This window comes from Cutaneotrichosporon cavernicola, assembly GCF_030864355.1.
Source record: "Cutaneotrichosporon cavernicola HIS019 DNA, chromosome: 4".
Classification (NCBI taxonomy): domain Eukaryota; kingdom Fungi; phylum Basidiomycota; class Tremellomycetes; order Trichosporonales; family Trichosporonaceae; genus Cutaneotrichosporon; species Cutaneotrichosporon cavernicola.
In genome coordinates this window covers 1070191-1096047 of record NC_083396.1, presented here as the reverse complement: position 1 = coordinate 1096047, position 25857 = coordinate 1070191, and the positions used below count along the sequence as shown (strand labels likewise).

Here is a 25857-nt window from a genome sequence, read left to right as displayed (position 1 = left end):
CTCACGTCCAGCTCGTCATGATCAGCTGAATACCGCTGGCCAAGGGCTTGTTGTACGGACTGAAGCGCGTTGCATACAACCAAAGGAAGGAGGCCCCAGGACACCCGTTGCTCTTCGAGGGCTCGCAGAAGGGCGTATTGGCCCCAGGATCTAAGGTTAGGCAAAGTCTCAAACGTTACCCACCGCAGAGCACCTCCCAGACCGAGTAAGATCATCCGAGAGAGATGGGAAAGGACCAAATACATGGCGCGCTGATTGGCGGAGAGCCAGACCCACGCATGAGGGAGAGCCCAGCACGCAAAGTCAAGCATGATTGTGAGATTGTGGTATGTGATCCATCGCTCGGTATCGTTGGAATCACGGACAGACAGCCACATGCGAGTGAGCACTGGGTAGTCATCGTATTTGGGGTCCAGGACGATAGATGAGAAGCGCAGCTTGGGTTCGTGCGGTAAAGCAGGCCGAGGGTTACTGGGTTTGGACGATTTGCCATTTCTCTTGCCATTGCTCATTCCGCTCGTGTCGGGTGCCCAAAGCGTGGTTCCAGGGTAAGTTCCGGGGAGAAGGTAGTAGCCCTTGGTCGCCGACTCTGACGCTTCGGTGGCGTTGACAAGTGAATTATTGTCAGCATTGACCCGAGGGGCTTCTGTCTCCTCTCCAATGTTCTGTGAGACAGTAGCGGGGGTTGATGGAGGTGTCAAAATGAGACGCGGTGTTACAACAGCGAGATCTGGGAGTGTATCATCTGCTTCGGGCTGGACGAGTTCAGGCCTAGCGTTCAGCTGTGACGCAGTCGGAGAGACATGGTTGTCTTGGCGAACGGCGGAAGGGGGCCTTGTCATGTCCGGCCTGATGGGGGGAATGAGGTTTGCGGCCGCAACACTGTTGTCGACGTCAAGGTCTTTGTCTTGACCCATGGTACAAGAAAACGAACAGTGATCCACAAGTAGTGAATGGGACAGTGGGAGAAGGAAGGTAAGATGGGTCGGTCATTGCTGGGTTTTCAGGTCTGTCAACGGCTCAACGGACAAAGAGTGTTTTGGTTTTACGACCTCCTCCCTATCTCAGATGTTTAAAGATGCTTTTGACAGTCAACGGTAAACTCGGCTTGAGAGTTTGAGACCAGTTGCTCACGTGCTCAGTGGCTAGTATTCAAATCAGTGGCGGTGCGAGCTGAGACAAAGGGATAACCACTGATATTGGGGTCGGGCCCCCTCCCTCATTCCTCGCAAGCATACAATTACAGATTCCAATCTCTAGATCTGTACATGCAAGTTGAATGGGCCTTGATCTAATGACCCTAATCGTCAAACGCCGACTTCTGGATATTGTACATTTCGGCGTATCGTCCACCAAATTCCATGAGCTCGGCGTGGGTTCCGTGTTCGACTATCCTCTGGATATTAGCGAGTCACACCTTGCATCACTCACCCCTTCCTCGACAAATGCAATTTTAGATGCCTTCTTCACAGTGGCGAATCGATGCGAGATGAAGATGCAGGTCGTGCGGCCGTTCTCACCACGCTTGGTCAGTGAGTGTACTGTGTCAAATAGCTCCTTTTCCGTACGCGCGTCTGTGACGTCAATTGATATCCCTGAGGAATGGCAAACGCAGAAACACACCGAGAGATGCCGATGGCTCGTCCAGGACTATCAGATCTGTTTCACCATGCCGCAGGAAAGCACGCGCTAGCGCAATCCGCTGCCACTGGCCACCACTCAGCATCGCGGGATTGTCACTGTTGGAATCGCCATTAGACTCGGACGCCACAGGGCCGTCTGTCTGTGAGGCAGACGTTGACACCACCACGGCACCGTTCGAATCGATTGCAGAGATCACTTTCGAGTCAGTGTTGGTATCGGCTGCGGGTGTCGCAGCGCCACTGTTGGCAGCCAATGGCGTAGCCAGTGCACCGCCATCCATCTTGTTGGACCCGTGACCATGACGTCGAGCGCTAAAAGAGGAGAGCCATCGATCCAGACCCCCAATTCCCTGCACGACAGTAGAGGCACCGCCTCGCTCCAGTGCACTATTGAGGGCCTCATCGTTCTCCTGAAGGTGTCAGTGGGTCAAGGTCAGATTCCTCAGGCATATCAATACCCACCATCTTGTCTGTATTGCCAAAGCCCACGTTCTGCCTCACCGGGAGGTTGTAGCGGTCGTAGTCCTGGAATGGTAAGCTTGAGACATCCAGTCCCTTACCTGGAAGAGACACGACATGCGGAAATGTAGGGTCGCAGTATCGAAATCCTCAAATGGAATGTCATTGATGAGAAGTGTGCCAGAGTGGCTGTGGAGGCCGAGAAGTGCACGTACGAGCGTCGTCTTGCCACTGATGTTAGCTCCAGCTGCGACAGTCTTTCACCTTCCGTTGAAGCCGACGACAGCGAGCGACTCTCCAGGCTCCACGGTAATGTTGATGTCGCGCAGGGTTGGCGTGGTGCCATCGTACGTCAGGCCTAGGTCACGGGCCTCAAGCCGCATCCCTCCGGGCCGTCGATGTCGCTCGTAGTTAAGCTGCGGGCCGCGCTTGATTGGACCCTCCTGCGATGCGAACATGGCCGCGAGGAAGTACGGCAGCTGCCAGGTGACGTCGAGTTTCCACTTGAAGCGTCGAATGGTAGAATGCATTTGCTCCGCGCTCGAGCGGTGGAGGTGAATTGCACCCAGCGTCAATGTTGATGGAATGGCGCGGACTGCCAGCAGCACCTGCTGTCAGCTCACTTCTGAGAGGTCGTCGTAACATCCCCTGCACCGAGTAAGTACCGTTGACTCACGTAGAACGCGTTTGTAATGAGCTCGCTGACGGCGAGGCGGCTCAACTGGATCCAGAACGACGAGTCGTAGTTCCATGACATGCCCTGTGGGGCTTTGCTGAGCTTGTCCCACCGCTGAAGGATGTAGGGTTTGAGATTGAAGAGGATGAGCTCCTCGCGGTGTTGTCCATCCACAAACTCGCGATAGGTCGACAGTTCCCTCTCGGCAGCGAAGTCGCCCACCGGGTCACGGAGCCAGTAAGGAGGGAACCAATCAGTCAACTTGTCAGAGAGTATGCTGAAGCACAAAGGTGCAAGGGAGAGGCCGATGAGGATCGAGTTGCCGACAGAGAAGCTCGATCCCTGCATCGCTGTCCGCAGTGTGCCGAAAACGAGTGCTGTCTGCAGGCCAAGCTCAATGCTTGTGGATACCAGCTCGCCCACTGAGCTAACCATCCACCACGCGTCGTGCGGAGGACACTCGATCCCGTGCATGCTGTCGACCCCAGCGAAAACACCGGCTTCGCACACCTGGTGTCAGCTGCACTATTGATGGTAAGATCACACTCACGACTGCCATGAACGTCTCGTCCTCTTGGATGGCCACGGTGTGGTTGAGCACTGCGCTCATGTGCAGGCGCTCCAGGTGGTACTGGGTGAACGAGCGTAAAAAGTCGTAGCATGAGTTAAACACGTCGCTGGACATGTAGTTGAGCACTTCGAAGCTGATAGTCATCGCTGCGATGCGCAAAGCCGTCGCCCACGTCGCCGGCGAGCCTGCAAAGCTCTTCTCGACGAGGTCGAGCATCTGGCCTGACGCCCAGAGGCTAAAGTCAGCGGGATGAATGGAGCGAGGTACGGTAGAAAGAGGAAGGGACGGAGGCAAGGAGGCGCTAGGCTCGAACAAGAGTGGAGGAAGAAGGCAGACGAAATAAGCAGACTCACGCAGCAGTAGGCAGAACGCCGTCCACAACCACCGAAACGAGATATACGAAGGATGGGAGTGCCAGCACGTTGCGGTAGTGGAGGATAAGCCCTGCAGTCCGAGGGCCAAGGAGACGAAAAATATCCACCCCGATCTTCAAGTTGCGCCAGGAGATCCTGCGCGCTTGTCCGGCCGACGCGAACTCAACTTGATCCTTATCCTCCGAGGTGCTGGGGGGAGGATCGATGACGCGGCTCTGTAGCCACAGACGGGAGATGATAGAAAGGTGGTCATATTTTGGTGGGAGAGTGAAGGTCGTGAGGAGGCCGAGACCGGTCGCCACTGCCAGCGTCGAAGGAGGCGTTGAAGGAGGGTGGCGCTCAGCGTCACCAGGAGGCCTGTCATGCGCACTCTGCCGACGATATCGCAATGTTGAGGGGCTGGGGCCTGCGCCCGAAGACTCGAGAGAATCGAGTTCGATGACGGCCATGCGGAGAGTACGAAAGAGAACAACGATCCAATGAACCACACACGAATCTAGACTTTATAGGAGGGTGGAAGATGACGTACCATACCTCAGTTTTGCCACTGCCACGTTACATCCGATAAGCTATGCATGCTATCCTCTCCTCCAAACTAACTCGTTAACGACTCGATAACGCACAGTCCGACAATCTCGGATCCGCTCAGAATCCACCTGCCAGAAGCTTGGCTGCTTTGCGCTCGTCGAGAGCGCGTCCCTGTCGTCGTTGAGGAGGCCGATGGCCAGGCGCACCGTACATGCTCTGAGCCATAGGAGCGCCTCCCAGAGGGTCGACTGGGCCTGGCGTGGACGGAGTTGAAGGCCGGACTCCCGCCGAATGGGATCGAGGACCGGGTTCAACGGGCGCAGGGACATACATGGACTGGGACATGCCTGGTTGCCTCGGCGCCGGGGCGAAGGCGGCTTGGGTCGGCGTCGCGTGCTGCACAGGCGGAGACGTCAGGGGACCAGCGCTTGTGGGCGTCGTAGGGGTGCCAGGGTTGGCGAGAATGGGAGCGGTGACGCGCGCAAGGTCTGGCTTGAGCGCTTCCAGCTCGCGGAGGACAGAGCGATTGAAGATGATGTTCATGCGCGCATGCTCGAGAAGACTGAAGGCGACGTCCTCGTGCGCGTTACGTGAGTGTGTGCGGAGAGCGGTGTGAAGATGTGCAGAGATGGCGTTGAGGTTCGAAGTGAGGCGGTCCTCGATTGCGTTCGCCTCTTCCATCTCACTAATCGCGTCGTCGACCTTTTGAGGATTGATGTTGGAGCTACCCTTCATTCGCTCGACGTTGCGACGCTTGGTGATCGCCGTCTTGGTCGAACTGTGCGAGTCTTCCAGGATCTGGGTGCGCTGTGCGAGGGCGTCGCGGCCTGCCCTGGCATTAGACGACTGGTATGCGAGAGAATCGTTGAGGATGACGTTGTCGCTCGTGATCTGCTGCACCGCCATCCCGCTCATTTGCTCGTACGCTCGGCCCATCTTACGCTCGGCAGTCGCGAGGTTCATGTCCGACTCATCGGTCGCGAGACCTATGAGTTTGGCACCAACTTCAGCCTGAGCAGAGGCAAGGGCCTTGCGTGCCTTGCTGAGATTGCCGATGCTGTTCGCCGCTGCAGCCCACGCGGGTTCCAGGCGCTCCAGAGTCGTGCGCGCACTCATGATCTCGTCATCCTCGTCCAACGGCCCGCGGCGCACGACTTTGGACAGGGCAGCGGTCAGGACCGAGGTCGCCGCTCCACCCGTCGACTGCTTGCGTGCTGAGGGTGGGGGGATCGGGTTATAGCCAAAGTCAGACTCGATGAAGCTGCGTAGCTCGTCCTCCTTCTGCAACTGAGGGTCGTCCGCCACGCGGCTGAACCAGCGCTGGAGGATTATCCTAACGAGCCGGTCGTCTGAGATTAGCCGTGATGGAAGGGTGTGCTCACCTTCCTCGTCAGTTGCTGCGGAAGTGTGGGGAAGGGGAAGGGCGGGGATGATGGCTAGGGTCAGCATTAGCATAGGTGGTGCTCACTCTGCGGACAGCAAAGCTGAAGTTGCTCTGCGAAGCGCTGGAACTCGACATAGGACCGTTGAAGGTTGCGATACAGGGATGTGCGAAAGTTAGGGAGGTTGGTCTTGACGTCAGCGACGCGTCTCCAAGCCCACTCACGCTGGCATCGAAGCGGACGAGTAGGTCCTTTCGGTTCCGTTCAAGACCTGCAATGCGGAGGCGGAGGTAGGGATGGGGACTCTGCTTTGGATTGTGCTCTGCTGGAGGATTCATGAGAGCGTGGCCTGGGTCACCGTAGACTTGGGGATCACGAATGAATGTTGATGGTGATGTTTGCTGTTGCTGTGGGGCGCGAGAGGGAGACTGGACGGGTGGCGAAGAGAGCGCTGGCGGTGCTTCGGAAGCCCAGCCTTGATTGACGTCGTCTGCAAGCGGGTCCATTGTGGTGTGCGGTGGCAAGGAGGATAAGGACGGGGAGAGGTGTCTGGGTGTTGAGCACAAGCCGTCGCGAACACAGAAGGTTGATGTTGGCGTGTTGGTTGGAGAGATGACAATGAAGCGCACAGTGACGTCCATTCATGTTACGTAATATAGAATTGTCACGTGATGTAACGTGCCTGAAAACACGACTTTTAATCAGCCCCTATGGTGTAATGGTAACACGTGAGTCTCATAATCTCTAGCCCTCAGTTCGATTCTGAGTGGGGGCACCTCCTTTTTGTATCATGAGCCAGCGATTTACTAAAAGGAGGATGGAGGGACGCACGACGCGTCCTGTGTCAGATAACGGGTTTCCAAGCGCTGTCTCCACTACAGTAGTGCAAGCTGAACTCGGCCACGTTGCATTACCGGGCTCGGTCAGATGTTCAACTGGCAACTCGACAACCACGTGGCGTCTCCCAAGCCAAGTACAGAACCACAAACACCCGAGGAGGAGAGGTTGCAATTGCCTCTTCAGGACCATCTCTAATCTGCAGGCTACCCAGCTTAGCGACGTGTGTATCCTTTAGATGGGCAAAACGTTTCCTCCCTTTGCCCACGTACCCGCGTAAGCCTCCTCGAATCTGTCCTTGTATCGGCCCGTGGCCCGACTGCGTCTGGCACATTTCGCCTACTTCCCACCCTGTGCCTTTGAAGCCTCCCTCCCCCACCTCGGACTCCCCTTGTCTCCCGGGTCTCTCTCCCCTCCGCCACACACATTCTTGGGTCTGTGACAACGGCACACGAAGCACACGAAGAATCGCCCTGCCCCATGCCACAGTGGGCGTCGTTCCCCTGTCACACTGTGGCGTGTTGCTACTGCAAGACATGTTGCGCCCCAAGGACTGTCGGCTTTATTGCTTGGTTGAGGGATCAGAGGTCTGACGGTCACTGGTCACGACCTCAAGCTCGGGTCAACCATGGTGACTATGGTGCATTGTCTGCTCCATCTGCTCGTGCGAGAACGCCCATCAGTAGTGGCGCCCCATCTGCCTTGTGGCGCCCCATCTGCCGATCCGATCGTTCTCATGAGCCCCGTTCCTCGACGATCGTCGTCGGATCGTCGGATCGTCCCCACTTGCCACCACATTGTTTCACATCAACACACCGAAACAAAACTCATCTTCCAATATTCCGGGTACCAACGTACGGATGTACGGATGTTTCTCTCGTGCCTCTACACCACTCCTGGGATCAGCAGAACCCAAACCCCCCCCCCACCACGGGGGGGGGGTTACGGAAGTCTGAGGTCTGTGCTTCTGGGCCTTGGGAAACGACTGAACGTTATTTGAAGCGAGTGTAGATCATTGCTACGGCTCGTAAGATCCGGTCCGGAAGGATTCGATGTGCGACTCCTTCCTAGCCCGAACAGGTGCTTGCTAGCTTTCCCATCCCATGTTGGCTTGAATGCCAAGACAATGTCTCTCAACTTTACAGGCCCACCACACCCAAGCCACCCCGCATTGATCACCCGTTGCCGCCGGCTCCAGACCCAAGGCACCGGCCCCACTCCCAGCCTCCCAACATGATTCACATTGACAGCGTTCAATGCAGCAGACGCGGGTCAGAACGACACGGGGACGTTGAGAGGAGCGCGGGGCTCAACGTGGGGAAGCAATCTTGTTCATTAAAGGCACTTGACGCGCTTCGAGACTGGACACGGGCATATCTGATCAGCGCTATTCCGGACCTGGGCCATGGGGCAGTAGTTGTGGTTGTTGTGATGAGGTGCACACACTTGCTTCTCGCATGGCATGGCGTCCCCTGGGATTGACTCGCGACATCCCGGCCTTTGGAAACGGCCTTGATCTACCCGACATCGGCTCACCGACCCTCCCAGACAGCCTTGACATTGGAAGGGAGGGGGCCTCGTCACCTTGTCCTTGTCTGCCGATGTGCCGATGGTCCAACTGCGGTGGGTGGGCGGTGGGGGCCGAAGCGGAGTAACCAAGACATGTCAGGGAGGTGTGTGTGGTTGTGTTTCTCTCCTGTTGATAAACTGAGATAAGTCGGATATCGGCGTCGGGCGCCGGCTAGGCAGGACTCCAAGAGTCGGTCCGGTGGCGAGCTCGACCAGAGTCGTCGTGGTGCCGGAAGGGTCCGGGCATGTGCCTGGCGTTTGCCCAGCGCCGAGGTCAGGGTTAATATCTTGGCGGGTCAAGGAAGATGCTTGGCAGCTTGGCAGCTTGGCAGAAAGGAGTGATTATCTGATCAAGTTGAACGCCCTTTGGAGTTTCTGCCTGATTTTAACAAACCAACTTTTGGATGACGTTGATATAGCGGAACCATTTTGCAGTGCCTCGACTTGAGGTTTCCCTCCCTATCTGTTTGTAATCCTCTGTTACTCCACTGCTCCGCTCCGCTTCAGGAATCATGATTTACTGTTACTCTACTGCACGACTGTCAGCTGCCAAGCTACATGTGGTTGGGGGCAGTTTGCCCGAGGATTCAAAAGGTACCTAACCTGAGCAAAACGATTCATTTCCCCCTTGGATAGGATGCCTTTTCGTATCTTACCACACATGACTCTTTTGATAACCTGAAAGGAAAAAACCAACCCACGTTGTTACCACAGTCGACGCTACGCAGCACTCCGAGTCTTGGCGTTTAGGTCCCATTCCATCCACTTACACTCCCAAGTCGGACCACCCCCTTGTTATATAAGTCTGCAGACTTGACCCACGTTCCTTCTTCTTCTCCATAACCCAGTACCATGTCGCTTGAGAAGCACACATCTTCCTCAACAGCAACAGCACAAACCGGCAACCAGAAGGAGCATGTAGCCAACGGCACTGCTGGCGACAACCCCGGCGCCACTGCAGGCTCCTACGGTCCCCTCTCCTTCGCCGCCCACACTGCAGAGCCCTCCAAGGTCCTCTCCGCCCTCGAGTCCAACCAGGCCCATGGTCTCAGTGACGATGACGCTGCCAAGCGCCTTGCCGAATATGGACCAAACCGTATCAAGCCTCCCAAGAAACCCTCTATCTGGGGTATCTGTCTCAGGCAGATCGGTAACGCAATGACTATTGTTCTCAGTGAGTACCAAAATTTCCTCCTTATCTTCCCCCTCCTTTCGCCATGATCTCTATCGCATTCACACGCCCGTGCGGCGACGGTGATGGTGGAGCGGCGTAGGCACAGCTCGAGCAATGCGAAAATCAGTACGCATGCGCATTGTTCGCAGTTGTCCCCACCCCCCCACCCCCCCACCCCCTCCCAGCCACCCGATAGTTGTTCCTGACACATTTAGTCTCTGCAATGGCCGTCTCGTTTGGTACCCTCGATTTCATCTCTGGTGGCGTCATTGCAGCCCTGGTTATTCTCAACGTCACGGTCGGCACCTACACTGAGTGGGAGGCCGAGAAGACTGTCGCCTCGCTTGAGAGCGTCGGTGCGCCCCAGGCTGTCGTTGTCCGTCACTCGTCCACACAGACCGTTACCAAGACCATCGCTGTCGAAGAGGTCGTTCCTGGTGACATCATTGCCGTTAAGATTGGTGACATTATCCCCGCCGACGGCCGTGTCCTCGAGGGTGTCTCCAACCTTGAGTGTGACGAGGCGTTCCTCACTGGCGAGTCGCTCCCTGTTGCCAAGCAGTCCGAGCCCGTCGACGAAGAGAACTGCCCCGTCGGTGACCGTGTTAGTATGGTCTTTTCTGGTTCCATGGTCACCAAGGGCCGTGGGTTCTGTGTCGTCACCGCCACTGCCATGGACACCGAGATCGGCAAGATTGCTTCCGCCCTCCAGAACAAGGCCGAGCGCAAGGAGACTGGCTTCGCAAAGGGCTGGCACAAGTTCATGGTCCTTCTCGGCCTCCGCGAGACTACCCCTCTCCAGGTCAAGCTCAACCAGATCGCTTACATCCTTCTGGGTGCCGCCATTGTCATTGCCATTATCGTCGTCGCCTCAACCGGCTTCAAGGATGTCCCGATGTCGATTGCCACCTACTCTGTTGCCGCCGCTGTCTCGATTCTTCCCGCGTCCCTGATTGCCGTCGTCTCCCTGACCCTTGCCCGCGCTTCGACCGACCTCGCCAAGCGCAACGCTCTTGTGCGCCGCATGGACGCCATTGAGGCCCTCGCGGGTGTCGCCAACGTATGCTCGGACAAGACTGGTACCCTTACCGTCGGTCGCATGGTAGTGCGCAAGATGTGGGTTCCCGCCTTGGACGCGCGTGACAACGACGCCGCCCCCACAGACACTGTCAAGGGCCAGTCGTACTCGTTTGAGACCGGTTCGGACCCCTTCTACCCCCGTGGTGACATTATTCCGGAGGAGGCCCCCTTGGTCCCCTCGGGCACCTACGCCATTAACCGCTCCGAGGTTCACGACGGCGAGGACATGGACAGGATCGACGTTGCTGAGATGGAGCACGGCCTTCGCGACATGGCTCTCTGCGCTGCCCTCTGCAACCAGGCAACTCTGACCCGGCCCACCGAGGACGTCACAGGCTGGGAGGCTCACGGTGACCCCACTGAGATCGCTCTTCAGGTCGCTGCGCACAAGCTCGGCTACGGCAAGCCCATCCTCACTGGTATGCACAAGCTCGCACCCGTCACGTCTGGTGGCACTGCTCGTCGCTCCTCGCTCTTCCCCGGTGGCAACCTGGCGCACGGCCAGTTCACCCAGATTGTCGAGCACCCCTTCGACTCGACCGTTAAGCGCATGGCCATCGCCTACCGCTTCAGCCCGGCTACCTCGAACCTCAAGCCCAAGGTTGTCTGCCTCATGAAGGGTGCCGTTGAGCGTGTCCTCGACCGCTGCACCAAGGTCCGCGACCAGCCCCTAACCGAGGAGCGTATTGCTGAGATCATGGCCAAGGTTGACGCTCTGGCGTCGTACGGTCTCCGTGTCCTCGCTCTCTGCGGCAAGTTTGAGCCCATCGAGAACGCCGACCGCCTTACCACGATGCCCCGTGACGAGTTTGAGAATGGCTTCTCGTTCCTTGGTCTGGCTGGTATCTTCGACCCTCCCCGCAAGGAGTCTGCCGGTGCTGTTGCCGACTGCCACCGTGCTGGTATCACCCCTCGCATGCTGACTGGTGACCACCCCGCTACCGCGACCGCCATTGCCCTGCAGATCGGTATCCTCGACCGTGCCTACGCAAAGTCCGACGTCATGACCGGCCAGCAGTTCGACGCACTGAGCAACGACGAGGTCGACGCTCTTGAGGACCTCCCGCTTGTTGTTGCCCGCTGCGCCCCTGAGACCAAGGTCCGCATGGTCGATGCTATCCACCGTCGCAACGAGTCGACCGTCATGACTGGTGACGGTGTCAACGACTCGCCTGCTCTCAAGCGTGCCGACGTTGGTGTCGCCATGGGTACCGGTTCCGACGTCGCCAAGCAGGCCGCTCGTATTGTTCTTACCGACGACAACTTCGCCTCGTGCATTCGTGCTATCCGCAAGGGTCGCTCGGTCTTCAAGAACCTGTCCAAGTTCCTGCTCTACCTGCTGTCTGGCAACGTTGCTGAAATCATCGTCTTGATGATCGGTCTTGCCTTCAAGGACGAGCAAGGCCGCTCCGTCTTCCCTCTCTCGCCTGTCGCAGCCCTCTGGATCAACACCCTCGCCGCCGGTCCTCCCGCACTTGCCCTTGGTCTTGAGCCCACCGCCCCCGACGCCATGGAGCAGCAGCCGGACGCGTTCCACCACATCTTCACCCTCGAGTTCTACTCTGACTTGACGTTCTACGGTGTCCTCATTGGTGCTTTGTCGCTTGCCAACTTTGTCATTGTCCTTTGGGGCTACTTCCCTGGCTACCTAGGGGTCGACTGCAACGAGAAATCGTCCGCTAACAGCGACGCGTGCAACCCTGTCTACCTTGCCCGTGCGACTTGTTACTCGACACTGGTCATTATCCTTATGATCCACGCGCTCGAGTGCAAGCACGTGCTGCGCGGCCTTTTCCAGATCAACCTCATGGACAACAAGGTTCTGCTCTGGTGTGTCGTTGCCCTCTCGCTCACGACCTTCCCCATTGTCTACATCCCCGTCATCAACAACAAGGTCTTCATGATCGAAGGCCTCAAATGGGAGTGGGGAATCGTCTTTGGCATGATCTTTGTCTACCTCGCCGCTACCGAGCTTTACAAGTACTTCAAGCGCATGTACTTCCGCAAAAAGGAGGCCCAGCGTGTCCGGCCCGTCCACCACTTCCCAGAGCACGACAAGACTCTACGCATCGAGCGTACTCTGGACCCCACCGACAAGGTCTAATCTCCTCCAACCCTCCCATACGCATCGTGGAGCTTTCGGCTCCACCTCTCCGCGCCCTGTGCGCACTTGGGCAACACTGCCTCGCGTGCGGCGCGACGCTCGCTCGACGCGTCGCGCCGCAACGAGAACAATAATCCCATCGTCTGTCAAACTAAAACTTATATCTACCACCTAGTCCCGGCATTTGGAACCATCACTATATCGCATATACCGCATCGTTGTACATCGCATTGCTGCAGCCTGGCGAGTTGGCAGCTTTAGAGCTTAGAGGCCCTAGAGCTGTGCGCGCTTCAGGTGCAGTTGTAGTAGTGTCTGAGTATGAAATGTTTGCACACTACTTTGGAGCGGAAGGAGCAAGGGCGGGGATTACGATTTGCTCAGGAAATGCTATCAAATGTTATCAAATGTTATCGTACGAACGTGCTTGTTGACATGAATCAGAGGTACAGCCCTGGGTGCGCCACAGTTATTGCAGCCGTGCCAAACTCGTAGCGCCAAGCCCTGTTCTCCTGAAGCCGGACGCGTTCGCGTTCGGGAGAGGACGCGACTTGGTTACTGGGCCATGTTGGGAGAGCAAATCCTTGCTCTCCCATGACGTTGACAACTTGTCTCCGCGTCAACTTGATATTCGGAAGTATGCCACACGTGTCGACATGCTACAATATCGAGCCTAGATGATGTCGTGCCGCGCCAGTCCTCATCGCGTATATATGCGACTCGATTTGGTGATCCGACGGCCGCAATTCCCACGACGCGACGAGACCCGTGGCTCCGTGGAATAGCTGCTTGGCTCGGGACATGCACGGCATATGCACGGCACATGGCCAGGGCCGCCACTGCCGCCGGTATCGTTCGGAGCCTGTTATAGCCTGGACCTGAGACGGTCCGCCCAACTTGCGACCAGCGCCATGCACTTCCGACAACACTTCCGACCAACAGAGCATGACATTCCTCGCGACGTGCGACGCGTGAATCCCAATGAGGGCGCGGCCATCAGTTGGTTGGCCGACTGACTAACCTGAACATCAGCTTCTGGCATTCCTTGGTCTCACTCACGGCCAAGCCAGTATTCCGGCACCACACCCCCGCTATCCCGGCAATGGCCACGGGCCAACAGTTCCCCCGTCTCCGTCGAGTCCAATGATGGCGTGCGACACGGACCATGAACTGTCGTTCCGGATCATGTAGATCGGAGCCAATGTTCGGCGGGCATAGTGGGCGATTAGGGTTAGTTTGAGGCACGCCACGTGCCGATCATGATCGAGAATGACATTTCATCTTTCTTGTTGTTACGCTCGTGACCTGTTGCCATCTAGATACCACTTTTCTCCACAGACTTGGATTCACTTTCACAACTTGTTGATCTGACAAAGACTCACAACTCATCTTGGCCGTCAACCATGTCCATGCTGCGATACCTGTCGCCCGGCCGTGGCCGCGCCGAAGGCTCCAACTCCTCTTCCACTTCCCCCCTTCTCGCCGATGCGCCCTCGCTCAAGCTCCACGTGATGAACTGGGGCGTCCTCATCCTCCCCGCCCCCGACCACGCCGGCGACCCGCGCCACGACCCCATCCTCCACGGTGAACTCGACGTGCGCGTCTCCGGTCCGCGACGATGCAAGCGTATCCGTGTAGGACTGCGCTCCATCATCCGACTAGACATGGGCGGCGGCCGAAAGATCGAGGAGGACGTGCTGTTCGAACGGAAAGTCGAGATCATTGGCGCAAGCACAGACGGTATTTGGCTCGCACCAGGGTCGCAGCGGTGAGTAACTTTAACAATATAATTGACCCAAGATTCTCATTCACAATTATCATACCATCAAACCTCGCCGTACATGATACGCACTCGAATGGCAAAATTACGCACGAACTGTATGCCGAACTTGAAGGCATGGAACTCGACATCAGAGAGAAGTCGCATGGATCGTCTTCATCTCTCTTCGGGATGAGGAGGAGTGGAAAACGCTCGCCGTCAGCTCGGAGTGGGTCCAACTCGCGCGCCCCATCCCCGAGTCGAGCCCGCCGCTCGTTGTGGGATATTCCCTCCATGCCGCCAAGTGGTGCGGTAACCCCCATTGGCGGCGGGGCGCCCGCCGCACCCCTCGCCCTGGCTGGCGCACTAGCCAACCTCTCCTTGGAAAATGGACACGCAAGCCCAACCGTGGCTAGTGCGAACTCGAACTCGAACCAGAACCCGACCTCGCGGCCGGGATCAGGATCCGCTTCCCCTTCTTCTCCAATCGAGCCACATCAACCCATCAACCCCGCCCTCCTCGCTTCAGAATATAGCTTCTCCCTCACCCGCCAAGAGGTGCCCTACCTCCCCCGTATCCCCAGCTATGAAGATACAAACTTCACCGACCACGCAAGCCAAACTCCTTGGGTAATGGGTAAACACCGCGCGAAAAAACACATCATGATCGTCTACAACCCCAACCCGTTGGCAACCACAAACGAGCTACACGACCGTGCCAACGGCCATGTCCGGGGGTTGGGCGAGTGGGAGATGCTCCTGGTGTCTGACGTATGGACAATCTGCGCTCTCATGAACCTCCAGTTCAACGTGACTGGCATTCCTGCCTCGACGACAATCTTTGCTGTGCGCCTCGCCCTCGCTCAGAGTTGGGCCATCATCTCGCCCCGCGACGACCAAGCCGCTAACCACCTCACCGGTACTCGCTCCTTTGCAATTTTCGAGAGTGGAAAACGTCCACCAGTAGGCCACCACTACCCCGATAAGCATTTCCATGCCATCTGGCGCGGCACCGATGCAGGCGGCAAGGACAAGCCCATGGCCAACGATGGCGGATCGCTCCACCTCGCCGCAACCGTCCGTTTGCCGACCGACGAACATGTGCGCCCCACCACCCTCCCGGGCGTGGTCACGCCCATCACAGTTACGCACAACCTCGTCCTCGAGGTCTTCTTCTCCGTGTGGGGCGAAGACGACCGTGGCGAGCCCATGAAAGTTCCTGGCCCAGGAGGACTGCGTCTCCTCCGCGTGTCGCGGCCCATCACCCTGCCTTCCGTGAGTTGGGCCCAACTTGGTTGTTGCAATCAAACTGACAGCAGTGCGCACTCATCCCCGAGGTCATCGACCTGCCAGCCTACGAGGAACACCAGCGCGACGCAATCGCCCCTGACGAAGACTCGATCGAGCTACTCCAGCGCGGGATGAAGGGCGCCGGGCCCCTCGGCGATCCCGGATGGGCTCTGTGCGCGTGCGGCCGCAAGCTCGAAGACATGGAGGCCCGTATGCGCGCAGCCGTCATACAGGAGGTCACGGGGAACAACTTTGACCCTGCCACAAGCGAAAAGGTCGCGGCGGAACGGCGTGGGCGGCAGGAACGGCTCGACAGCTATTAACTACTAGCCCTAGAGGGATAAAAGCAGATAATCACCTTACCAGCATCGTAATCACACTGTATAGTAGTAGTGCCCCTTGGCAACCCATGATCTACACATGAACCCAACTCTCGAGTCGCCGCAGAGAAGCACACACCATGGATAGAAGCTACAACGGAGTGCCAGCCAGCAGCCAGCTCACACGTATCTACATGATACCTGATGGCCAAGCGCTACACCTAGTCGTCCCTCTTGGCCTTCTTCTTCTTCGGCGCGCCATCGGCCTCGCCCGCCGCCTTCTTCTTCGCCCGCGCCTCGGATCGCTTGCGCAGCTCGTCCATCAAGGGGTCGGACGCATCCGACTCCATTCCACTCGCTTCCGAGTCGCTGTCGCTCACCGAGCCGCCATCCGACGAATCCTCGTCCATAAAGTCCTCGTCTTCTGAGGGTTAGCTAATCCAGTCATGAGCGACAGCTACTCACCTGACTCGTCCTCCTCGTCAACAGGACGGCGGACAGGCGCCTGCTGCTGCTGCGGCTTCTTCTTCTTCTTCTTCCGGCCCTCGTCCTCGGACATGATGCTGACGTCATCGTCGTCATCCGAGAGGTCGTCCATGTCCATTTTGTCCGTGGCCTCGAGCTCGTCCATCTCGTTCTTGAGGCGCACGTTCTTGCTGGACAGGAACTGCGAGATGGGACCGGCCTCCTCCTTGGAGATGGCCGAAAACACGTGGTCAGGACCGTCGCTCGCTAAGACGCGCATGTCGAATGTACGCGCAGAGGCGATGCCACCGCCGACACGCGAGAACGCAATGCTCTCCGTCTTGCTAAAGTCGATGAGGATGGGCTGCTTGGCGATAAAGATGAGGCCCCGCTCAAGGAAGTACAGCTCTCCCTGCACAGCCTTGACGTTGGCCTTGATACCATTGACACCCTGCGCACTGGCTGTCAGATTGGAGGCACTGGCATTCAACTCACTTCCTGAACGAGCCTGGAGGCGTCACCTTCTTGCCTGTCAACGACTTGAGGACACGCGAGATGACTTGGAAAGTGGGCGCGTGGTAGTTCTTCTGAAGATCGGGATACTTTGCAATCTCGTCGTCGTCGAGGTTGAGCTCGGCGTCAACCTCCTCGTCCTTGGGCCACTGGGCCACCAGGAAGGGGTAGCGGGTCGCACCCTGGCGGATCGCGGGGTCAAGACCCAGAACGAGCTGGACGTGCATGTCGTCGAGCTTGGGAAGGAGGAATATGCGATTGATGGAGGTGAAGGGCACGCGGTAGTCGGTACTCTTTCCGAGCAGACGGAGGCTCTCGGGAAAGAACTCGATCGAGAAGCGACCACGAGGAGTAAGAACCAGGACGTCCTCGAAAACGACGATGGAATCACCAGTGGCCGCACCCAGGTCAGCCTTGTCCTTGATGAGGGTGTGGAAGGCCTCGGCTGCGGAAATGTCATTGCCTTCCTCGTCCTTCTCCGTCTCCTCCCCGTCACTGCCGGCGTCGCTCCCCTTGGCCTTCTTGCTCTTTCCTGGGACGTAGAAGCGCACTTCAACGAGCTCGTCCGGCAGGCGAGCGTTGTTGCTGGCGCCGTCTGAAGCAGCGGTGGGCGCAAACTCAATGGCGACCTCGTTCTTGCCGGCGATGTTCGAGTTGGCGACCTGGCCGAGGGGCAGCTCGAATGCAGGCTTGTGCTGAACCTCGAAGACGATGTCCTGGTCTGATGGTTAGCTTGGCTGGAGAGACATGGAGCCAACTCACTCTGCACGGTAGCCTTGCCCCAGTTCCAGCCCTTCAAAGCGACATCTCTGTGGTCGACCGTGACGCCAAAGTACTCGTTCAGCGTGCGCTTGACCTTTTCAAAGTCCTGTGGGGTCAGTGTCGTCAGACAGATAGCATACATCGCGTCGGAAGCCGTCGAATGTGACTCGCGACCTATCCGGCGTACGCATGCTGAGACGGAGTTGGAACTGGCGTGCAACACTAATGTTAGCTAATGAAGCGTAAGGGAGAGAGCAGCGCCCACCGAAGCCACTGTGCGCCGCGCACGTCGGAGCCGTTGAAGGTGGTTGGCGTGTTCGACTCGTTCTTGAGCGACTTCCACCCGAAGCCGGCCGAGTTGAAGCGGAGCTCTGGCAGGTAAGCATGGAGGAAGGTGGGTGGATGTTTGTTTGTCACTACTCACTGCCCAAATCGGACGACTCGCCCATAAAGACTGTACGTGAGCATAGGAGTGGAGTGTTAGAGAGCCACGTACTGTTGTCAAATGTGACGTTGGACATTGTTGCCCTGTCGCCTAGAGAGAAGAGAAGGAGTGAGTAGATGGAAGGAAGGAAGGAAGGATCAAGTCAATCACGCCCAAAATGACTAGACCATGTTAAGACATGCCTCACGCGTCGCGCCCAAGGTGGCCGGCCACTATCATTCACACCTCATTTCCAGTGATAGTGATTCAACAGCAATCACTCCACCCACTGCTTCACTGCTTGATCGCATCACAACGTAGGCCAACACCACGCGGATCACCTCGCGCAGAGCGGTAAAGTCTAAATGTTCTGTTGTGCATGCGATACCATGTCCGAGGTGCGCTGGCAGCTTAATCTATGACATACAAGCCTAAACGGAAGCGAATGATGAATGTATCTCCTCTCTCTCTAGCTGGTCCAGCCGATCTGCGCCAGACGCTCGGCAAGGTCTCCGCTCTCCCGCATCACCTTCATACCCTCCTCTGTCGCGTCAAACACCTCCCCGCCAAGAACGAGCACGGGCGCTGCGGACAGATCGTGTCCAAGGCGCGACAAGATACCCTCGATCGTCTCCCCGTCCTTACGCTGGATGGTCGAGATGAGCGTCGGGCGGCGTCCCTCGCCGTGCCGAGCCGAGATACCTTCAAGCACAGAGTGGGGTGTCGAGATGGAGCTGTACCACAGCACCACTGTGTGCGAGTGCTGATCGCTGAGTTCCTTGAGCCACTTCTTTTCGCGGGAACTTCCAGAATTACCGAGGCGGCGGGCAGCATGAGTACCGAGCAGATGGGCGGCGTCGAGCGGCTGAGTGGCATCCACGTCACGCAGGTTGTTGGCCGGTGACTCGAGGATAAAGGTTTGCAATGCCAGTAGTTCGTGCGTGGACGGAAGAGGATGAGGATCAGGCCGGAATGCCCGAGGGTTTGCTGTGCAGGGTTAACAAATGTCACCCGGTATTGTCGGCTCAAGGACAAGGGCAGGGCCGTTGCCACCGTTGCCACCGTTGCCTCGGCCAGTCACAACCATCAAGAGTCGCGAGATACTCACGAGCAGCGATTGGGTGCGCATCCTCCTGCGGAGGAACATAGGCCTTTGGTGTCCACTGAGGCTTCTTGGCGATTGGGCTTGGGCCGCGGGTTTGGGGGAGTGGAGAGAGGGCGGGGAGAATGACACTGGTTACAAAGGACGCGAAGATGAAGAGGAAGGCGACAAAGGCGAAGAGCCGAAGTATGGGGGCGGGGAGGTTGGGTGTGAAGCGCTGGACAACGAGGCGCATCTTTGCAAGAATGGGGTTGCGCTGGGTGAAACTCTTGGACACGCGCTCACCCGCCTCGATGTCGACATCATGGTGTTGCCGGGAAAGGGGCGACTTGGATCGAGGACCGAGGCTGGTCATGATGGTATTGAAGTGAGAATAGTCACCCGTCTCGATCTCGCTGGGGGGCGAGGGAGGCGGTGAGAAGAGGATATTATGGATGGGCGACGCCATGTTGTTCCGTTGCGAGTTGTGGGTGGGGCTTTGGAAGGGTAATTAATACCAAAATACCAAGGCGGTCTTTGTAGAGAGATGACGGTATGCCGATCCCGATGGCAGTGTTTCGAGGGTACGAGTTGGGTCGAGAGATTGTGACAACCTGGTAGCGTCGAAAAAGAAACAGTGATGCAGTGATCAAGAGAGGGGAGAGATGATGGGGACTAGGTAGTTGTAACAGTTTAAGCAGCCCAGTTGGCACGAGCCTCTGTTCAGTCAACTAGGAATCAATCAATCAATTGTGTCGCGTAAAAGCAGTTGGTTTGATGATCCTTGAACCCAAGTCCAGGGCTGGGTTAGGTTCACCCTGCTACTTTTGGTGGGATCTCTGGGTGCCTGTCACCTCGGCCCTTTTCCTTTGACGCCACGTCGGGACTGAATAATCAATTGCACTACTTTGACTTGCCTTGCAATGCAAGCCGGGAGGAGGAGGGAGCGGAGGTCAGGATGGTTGGCTTTCCCATTGACAATTCGACTTCGGGTCACCATCCCGTCACCGCAGAGTGTGGCAGGGAGGTTTGTCGAGGGCAATTCCACAAGGTTTCACATGTCTCAACCCAAAAGCTACACATGTCTGTAGATCCTTTGATAGACGTGGACAACGACAACGTTTCAGTATAACGATGACTGAAGGCTCTAAAGAGCTTGACAGCTTGGTAGCTTGGTTTCAGTCAGTCGCACTGTGCCTTTGATTTGTTTACCATAATTATCAGCCGAATCGACTGTCAAAGTTTGGATTCAGTATTCCTGTAATCAATTCACCCCATAGAAAGGGTCTTTTCGGGATTCAATGACTTTGTAGGGATCAAGGTGCCTGCCAGGTGCCTGCAATTCATTCCATACCATAAAATCAGACATGTAATTTAAAGCTCCCAAGTCTGTTCCAGAACCTAGAAACGCCATCAGGATTTAGCAGGAAATTGTCTCAAAGTGACACAAAGACGTTCACAGACACAGTTACAGTACTGCACAGAACAGAACAGAACACTGTTCATTCGCGCAGACTCAAACATCCGTGTTCGCATGCTTTTACGCTCCTCTGACAGTTGCAGGGATGTACAGTCCCGCGAAACGGCTGGCAGGGGACCGGGAGTGGTCGTGCCGCGATATTGTCAGGCCCTATCGTTGCCGGCCGTAATTACGACATCATCTACATCCACGTGCACTAGTGCAAGTAGACTAGTAGACTAGCTAAGGGTAAGCGAAGAGCACATCCAAGCTAACCTAACCAGATTACAGTAACTGTGATGGAGCTAAAAGCCACCAGTACCACCAGAACCCCGTGTTCAGTGTTAGTGCCCTGCACTATTTAAAGCAAGGGCCAGCAATTGTATACCAACCAGGAACAATGTCTAACCTGAAAATAGACCCCACTCTTGTAGCCCAACCAGGAGCCAGCTCCACGAATTATACTAGGCTCACAGGCCATCATGAGACCACAAAGCTACTCCTAGGGTTCATAGACGCCATACGTCGGCCATGCATGGTGGTTCAATCAGGTCTGAGATGGCTGTTCAGGCCTAGTGATCGTCTGGTCGGGATCATAGCGCGACAAGGTGACCGACCTGAATGATCGTCGTCGCGTACGGGCTGTACCGATGCCGACTTGATCTCTTCATCTTCACATAATCACAAAACCAAGCGTTACATGACGATGAGTGATCAAAACTATGCCGACCCGGAAAGCTATCCCCTGGCTGTGGAGCAGCAACAGAATGGGCAGAATGGGCGCCACTGATCCCCGATTTCAATGGCAGGTACCTTACAGCTCCACCTCATGCCAGAGAGCGGATCTGGCCGAGTGGCGCTGCTGTACCGAACAGCACAAGCCACAAGACTACGCGTCCGTCGCCGATGAGGACCAGGACCGCCCATACAAGTTGGGGTTTCAATCGGAAACATTGCTTGCCAGCCCAACAGCACGTGCCGCCTGCTCACAACCGAGGACTTAGCTAGCCAGATCCACCTCCTCAAGCCGGATAATCACGCGCTTGACGGCGGCACCAGGCCCGAGCGGAAAATCCAGTTGGGAGCGTGGCACGTCGAATACCACTATGTTGCCTGGTGTGGCCGGTTCCGGGAGATGGAATGCCGGGATCAACCACGCCCAACCCAAGGGCAACGAGCCGAGGTGCAGCTTGAGGCGGAACTCGCGGCCCCGGTCGAGCACCACCTCCTGCGGTGGGACAAGGTGATGTACGTTGTACTGGTCCTGACGTCAGCTATTGTAGACAATCTCCCTGCCAAACCTCACCTCTTCGCCAGGTTCCACAAGGGTCTTATCGTCCACGTCGCCTGGTGCCAACTTGGCAAAGACTTTCAACATCTTCGCGTTGTCGTACACCCCATCACCCGCTACGCCGCCCCACGTGATGTCGCCCTCGACCCCCTCGCCGTCCCCACCCAGTGCACGCAGTTGTGCGACGTATTCGTCCTTGTACCGCGCTACCGTTGCGCCCGCCTTACCCTGCCCCCCGTTCCCGCCGACCACGAGCGACGCGAGCGGCTTCTGCCACCCGTGTGGGCGCTTCAGCACAAGAGTTACCGAGAGGAGGCGCACGTGCCCCGTATTTGCGAGGTAGGACACAGGTCCCTTCTTGAGGAACAGCAGGTGGAGATAGCGACACCAGCGCCGTTCTGCCGTCAGTTGACAACAAGTGACAAGCTCACGTGAGGCAATGGAGACGCCGCGCCGCGCCTTGGTCGTACTTGGCTTCATTCGTCTGCTTGAATGAAAGGAGAAGATGGCGTCGAGCTTGCCGTCTCGCCGATCCCACTGGCCGGGTGCTTCGAGTAGCTCCTCGTCTCCGATACCGATCGGCGTATATGAGTTCTTAGGCTGGTCCGGGATTGGCGACGCGACGGGCTCGACATGCGTGTCGTGGCGGATCAGTTGCGGTTTGGGGCCGGGAGCGGACACCGTGTCCTCCTCGCTCGAATCGCCGCCTTGGGCCTCGCTCAACACCTCCCCCTCAGTCTGTACGTCCTCTGTCTCATCATTAGGCGCCGCATCATCAGCCCCGCGTATTTCCTTCTGCTTGATCTTGTCCTTCAAGGCTTCGACCTTACTGTCGTCTAGATGTGGTCCCCCCTCTTTGGGAGGAGGAGGAAGCTCCGGTAGTGAGAGGAGGTACGACACGAGGAGTGTCCCAGATCGCCCCTTACCAGCTTTACAGTGTATGATGGCAATGTTCTCCGGATCGCGGGCAAGCCATGCCGTCATCTCACGCACAGCTAGGGGGAGGAGTGGAAGTGGTGGTGGGTTGTGGTCTGGGAACGGATATCTCGACACGCGTCCACCCATACTCTCGGAGGAGTACGCGTTCTCGGTCTGTGGGCACCTTTGATCAGTTTCCACCAAACACCAACCCACAAGTTCCAGATCCACCACTTGTCGCCATGGCGCGCGTTTAGGAACCGGAGGACGTCGTCGCGCTTATTCCTATAGAGCGATTTCACGCCTGCTGCGGGGTATCCCATTCTACGTTAGCTCGGTCAATGACAGCTCACATGATGATCCGGTCGGTGACTGGGGTCAGCTTGGACGGACTGGTGAAACTGACCATAGACTAGGTCGAGGTTGATGTCCGCCTCCTGGTCGATGAAGCGCGCCTTGTTGCCCGACACGAGGGTGCGGGCATACGTGGTGAGCGGCATGGCGGGCTGGCGGGCTTGTGAGCTGTCAGTGAGTGAGTGGTAAAGAAGAAGAGTTGGAGCACCGAGTGCCGAGCGGGCTGAGCCAAATACAGCACGACGTGGTGATGTCACCGATCACCATACAGTGATGTCACTCTTTTAGTGGGTGGTGATGATCGGTCAGCGCCGTCTCGGTCTTCCGCACTTGCCATTACACTATATGAACCCGCGTCGTATACTGCATCATTTCCCACTCACCACTCACCATGCTATCAGCTCTTCGCAGCGCTTCGCCGCCACGTGCAGCCCTTTCTCGCGGCCTTGCGACGGCCGCAGAAGTCAGCGCCTCCCAGATCAGCCGGATAGTCCACCGCACACGCTTCGCCGAGCGCGTCGGCCACCACGGCCCCATAATCCACGCCGCACTGCGCCCATCTGACAAATGCTCCCCCTTCCTCCTGTACGTTCCCCTCCCAACTCACTAACAATAGACTGGACTACGCGTCGATGCCGCGCGGCACAGGCTTTCCCGACCACCCACACCGTGGACTCACGACTGTCTCGCAGATCCTACAGGGCCAATGGGCACATGAGGACTTTCTCGGTAACGCGGGCACGCTCCAGCCCGGCGAAGTACAGTGGATGACGGCTGGTCGGGGGATCGTGCACTCTGAGATGCCTGTATTTGAGGGGCCAGACTCTGTTGATCCGATGGCACTGCAACTGTGGGTCGACATTCCGGCTGAGCACAAGATGGACCCTCCGAGTTACATGGGCATCACACAAGACCAGTGGGTAGTTGTCAGAGATGTGCTAAAGCTAGTATCCCGGTTGCTAGGCCAAGTGAGGGCATCGAGATCGGCGTGATCTCGGGAGAAAGTCATGGCGTCGTCAATGAGAAACGCGATATCGCGCTCGGGGGGACATGGTGGCTCGACATTAAGCTTACCAAGGCGGGAGCTAAGGTGTGGCAGCCCATTCCGGAGGGCTGGACCGCCTTCATCTTCGGCGAGTTGGACAAGAGGGGAGAGACAGTTCTGACAGCAGTGATCGAAGGCAACCTCCAGATTCACGAGGGTGCGCCAATCGACCAGCACAACACGGCGATCCTGACCAAACACGCCACGCAGAACGGCGTCCTTCTCCGTCTCCCGAGCGGTGACAACAGCCCCACCCGCGCAGCGCTGTTCGCCGGCCCGCCCCTCGACCAGGTCGCATTCACGCGCGGCCCATTCGTCATGACCAACAGAGAAGACGCGTATGCCGCCGTGGACGACTTCAACGCCCACCGTAACGGCTTCGAGAACGCCGAGGCGTGGCAGAGTAAAATTGGTGCGTGTGGTTTTGGGACAACGCTGACGGCAGGCGGGGGGAAGCGACTCCGGTTTCCGGACATTGGGATTGTGTAGGATTGTGTAGGGTTGTGTAGGATTGTGTAGGATTGTGTAGGATTGTGTAGGCTGTAGCGCCGCTGGTACGTTGTATATAGCAGCGCCGATGGGCGTGGATGGTGACATCAGACTCGGCTTGAGATAACTCAACTTGCCGTTCTTCTGATATAAATCGCCGCGGTTTAGCCATTCGCGGCCCCCGCGCCCCCTCGCGTGGCAAGTATAGTATAGTTGTATTGTCTTTGTCACAGCTCGCTCGGTCCTTTGTCCGTGACTCAGCATTTCGAGGCGCGTCCGACGCCGACCCGACCCCCGAGGCAAGCAGATGCCGGTTACAATTCAGGCACGGCCGGACCGTGTTCAACTGCTGTATCCCATATAACCGCCAGCGCCCGTTGCCCACCACTCTTACTCTTGACTTTGTACTTTGAGCACTCAGCAGCGACGAACAACAATGGCCGACGTAAAGCCCACCGACGAGCAGAACTACCCGCGTGAGTTGCCAGAGTCCTACCCTCCCTCCCCGCGCGAGTTGCCAGAGTCCTACCCTCCCTCCCCGCGCTCGCCCGGTCGCGCTGATACCAGAAATGTGGGAGCACCGCTGGGACAGCAAGAACACGGCCTGGGACCAGGGAACCGTTCACCCCGCGCTCTCTGAATTCCTAGCCTCCCCTGCGGCCGAGACCGCCGGCGTCCCCACTTCCGGAAAGGCGCTCGTTCCCGGCTGCGGACTGGGTTACGACGTGGACCTCTTCGCACGCCGGGGACTCGACGCGACGGGCCTCGACGTCGCTCCTACTGGTGCGGCCAAGGCTGACCAGTGGGTCAAGAGTCAGAGTGGACAGAAGGGGAGTGCGCAGGTCGTGTGTGGTGACTTCTTCAAGTGGTCGCCAGAGGAAAAGTTTGACCTGATTTACGACTACACGTGAGTTCTAGAAACCTCCCAGAGTACCAGAGTAGCCCTTTCTCAAAACCCAGTAACTTCACGGCTGACGAGCAACAGCTTCCTCTGCGCCCTTCCCCCTACTCTCCGTCCACAGTGGGGCCAGCGCATGACCGAGCTCTCCAAGAACTCTCCCAATACGCGCCTCATCACCCTCCAGTACCCACTCCAGGGCAACCCCTTGCCATTTGGCCCGCCTTTCGCTCTCGAGGAGAGCGTGTACCGCGACGTCCTAGGGGACGCGTGGGAGGCTGTCTACGACGAGGCCGTGTTGGAGGAGCAGAAGCGCAAGAACGCGCCCCCGGGTAACGAGCGCCTCGTTGTCTGGAAGCGCAAGTAGAGGAAGAGAACTGTGCAGATGGACAGCA

The 25857-nt window shown here is 57.4% G+C and overlaps 9 protein-coding genes across 9 annotated transcripts; 4 read left to right on the top strand and 5 right to left on the bottom strand.

Annotated features, from left to right (window-relative positions):
- Nucleotides 1–1300: 1300 nt before the first annotated feature.
- Nucleotides 1301–4172, bottom strand: CcaverHIS019_0404210 (uncharacterized protein; the record flags this gene model as incomplete). The annotated part of the gene is made up of 9 exons (XM_060600254.1): nt 1301–1396; nt 1432–1574; nt 1624–2053; nt 2106–2168; nt 2204–2333; nt 2367–2710; nt 2779–3288; nt 3329–3584; nt 3703–4172. 9 exons carry the CDS (start codon nt 4170–4172, stop codon nt 1301–1303), a joined length of 2442 nt encoding a protein of 813 aa, XP_060456866.1.
- Nucleotides 4173–4368: 196 nt separating this feature from the next.
- On the bottom strand, nt 4369–6139 carry VPS17 (uncharacterized protein; the record flags this gene model as incomplete). Its single annotated transcript, XM_060600253.1, has 4 exons — nt 4369–5600; nt 5634–5687; nt 5720–5822; nt 5858–6139. 4 exons carry the CDS (start codon nt 6137–6139, stop codon nt 4369–4371), a joined length of 1671 nt encoding a protein of 556 aa, XP_060456865.1.
- Nucleotides 6140–8891: 2752 nt separating this feature from the next.
- Nucleotides 8892–12397, top strand: CcaverHIS019_0404190 (uncharacterized protein; the record flags this gene model as incomplete). Its single annotated transcript, XM_060600252.1, has 2 exons — nt 8892–9213; nt 9429–12397. The coding sequence occupies 2 exons, from the start codon at nt 8892–8894 to the stop codon at nt 12395–12397; spliced, it is 3291 nt and encodes a 1096-aa protein (XP_060456864.1).
- A 1400-nt stretch (nt 12398–13797) lies between these two features.
- Nucleotides 13798–15766, top strand: CcaverHIS019_0404180 (uncharacterized protein; the record flags this gene model as incomplete). The annotated part of the gene is made up of 3 exons (XM_060600251.1): nt 13798–14162; nt 14384–15428; nt 15473–15766. The coding sequence occupies 3 exons, from the start codon at nt 13798–13800 to the stop codon at nt 15764–15766; spliced, it is 1704 nt and encodes a 567-aa protein (XP_060456863.1).
- A 218-nt stretch (nt 15767–15984) lies between these two features.
- POB3 (uncharacterized protein) lies at nt 15985–18024 on the bottom strand (the record flags this gene model as incomplete). Its single annotated transcript, XM_060600250.1, has 8 exons — nt 15985–16187; nt 16229–16686; nt 16724–17462; nt 17504–17609; nt 17644–17725; nt 17769–17874; nt 17928–17957; nt 18000–18024. The coding sequence occupies 8 exons, from the start codon at nt 18022–18024 to the stop codon at nt 15985–15987; spliced, it is 1749 nt and encodes a 582-aa protein (XP_060456862.1).
- Nucleotides 18025–18396: 372 nt separating this feature from the next.
- Nucleotides 18397–19477, bottom strand: CcaverHIS019_0404160 (uncharacterized protein; the record flags this gene model as incomplete). Its single annotated transcript, XM_060600249.1, has 2 exons — nt 18397–18914; nt 19036–19477. 2 exons carry the CDS (start codon nt 19475–19477, stop codon nt 18397–18399), a joined length of 960 nt encoding a protein of 319 aa, XP_060456861.1.
- Nucleotides 19478–21467: 1990 nt separating this feature from the next.
- TEP1 (uncharacterized protein) lies at nt 21468–23176 on the bottom strand (the record flags this gene model as incomplete). The annotated part of the gene is made up of 6 exons (XM_060600248.1): nt 21468–21731; nt 21774–22156; nt 22190–22860; nt 22893–23000; nt 23030–23048; nt 23083–23176. 6 exons carry the CDS (start codon nt 23174–23176, stop codon nt 21468–21470), a joined length of 1539 nt encoding a protein of 512 aa, XP_060456860.1.
- Nucleotides 23177–23421: 245 nt separating this feature from the next.
- Nucleotides 23422–24564, top strand: PRN1 (uncharacterized protein; the record flags this gene model as incomplete). The annotated part of the gene is made up of 5 exons (XM_060600247.1): nt 23422–23615; nt 23647–23946; nt 23994–24163; nt 24203–24487; nt 24521–24564. 5 exons carry the CDS (start codon nt 23422–23424, stop codon nt 24562–24564), a joined length of 993 nt encoding a protein of 330 aa, XP_060456859.1.
- A 436-nt stretch (nt 24565–25000) lies between these two features.
- On the top strand, nt 25001–25829 carry CcaverHIS019_0404130 (uncharacterized protein; the record flags this gene model as incomplete). The annotated part of the gene is made up of 3 exons (XM_060600246.1): nt 25001–25040; nt 25132–25471; nt 25550–25829. The coding sequence occupies 3 exons, from the start codon at nt 25001–25003 to the stop codon at nt 25827–25829; spliced, it is 660 nt and encodes a 219-aa protein (XP_060456858.1).
- Nucleotides 25830–25857: the final 28 nt, after the last annotated feature.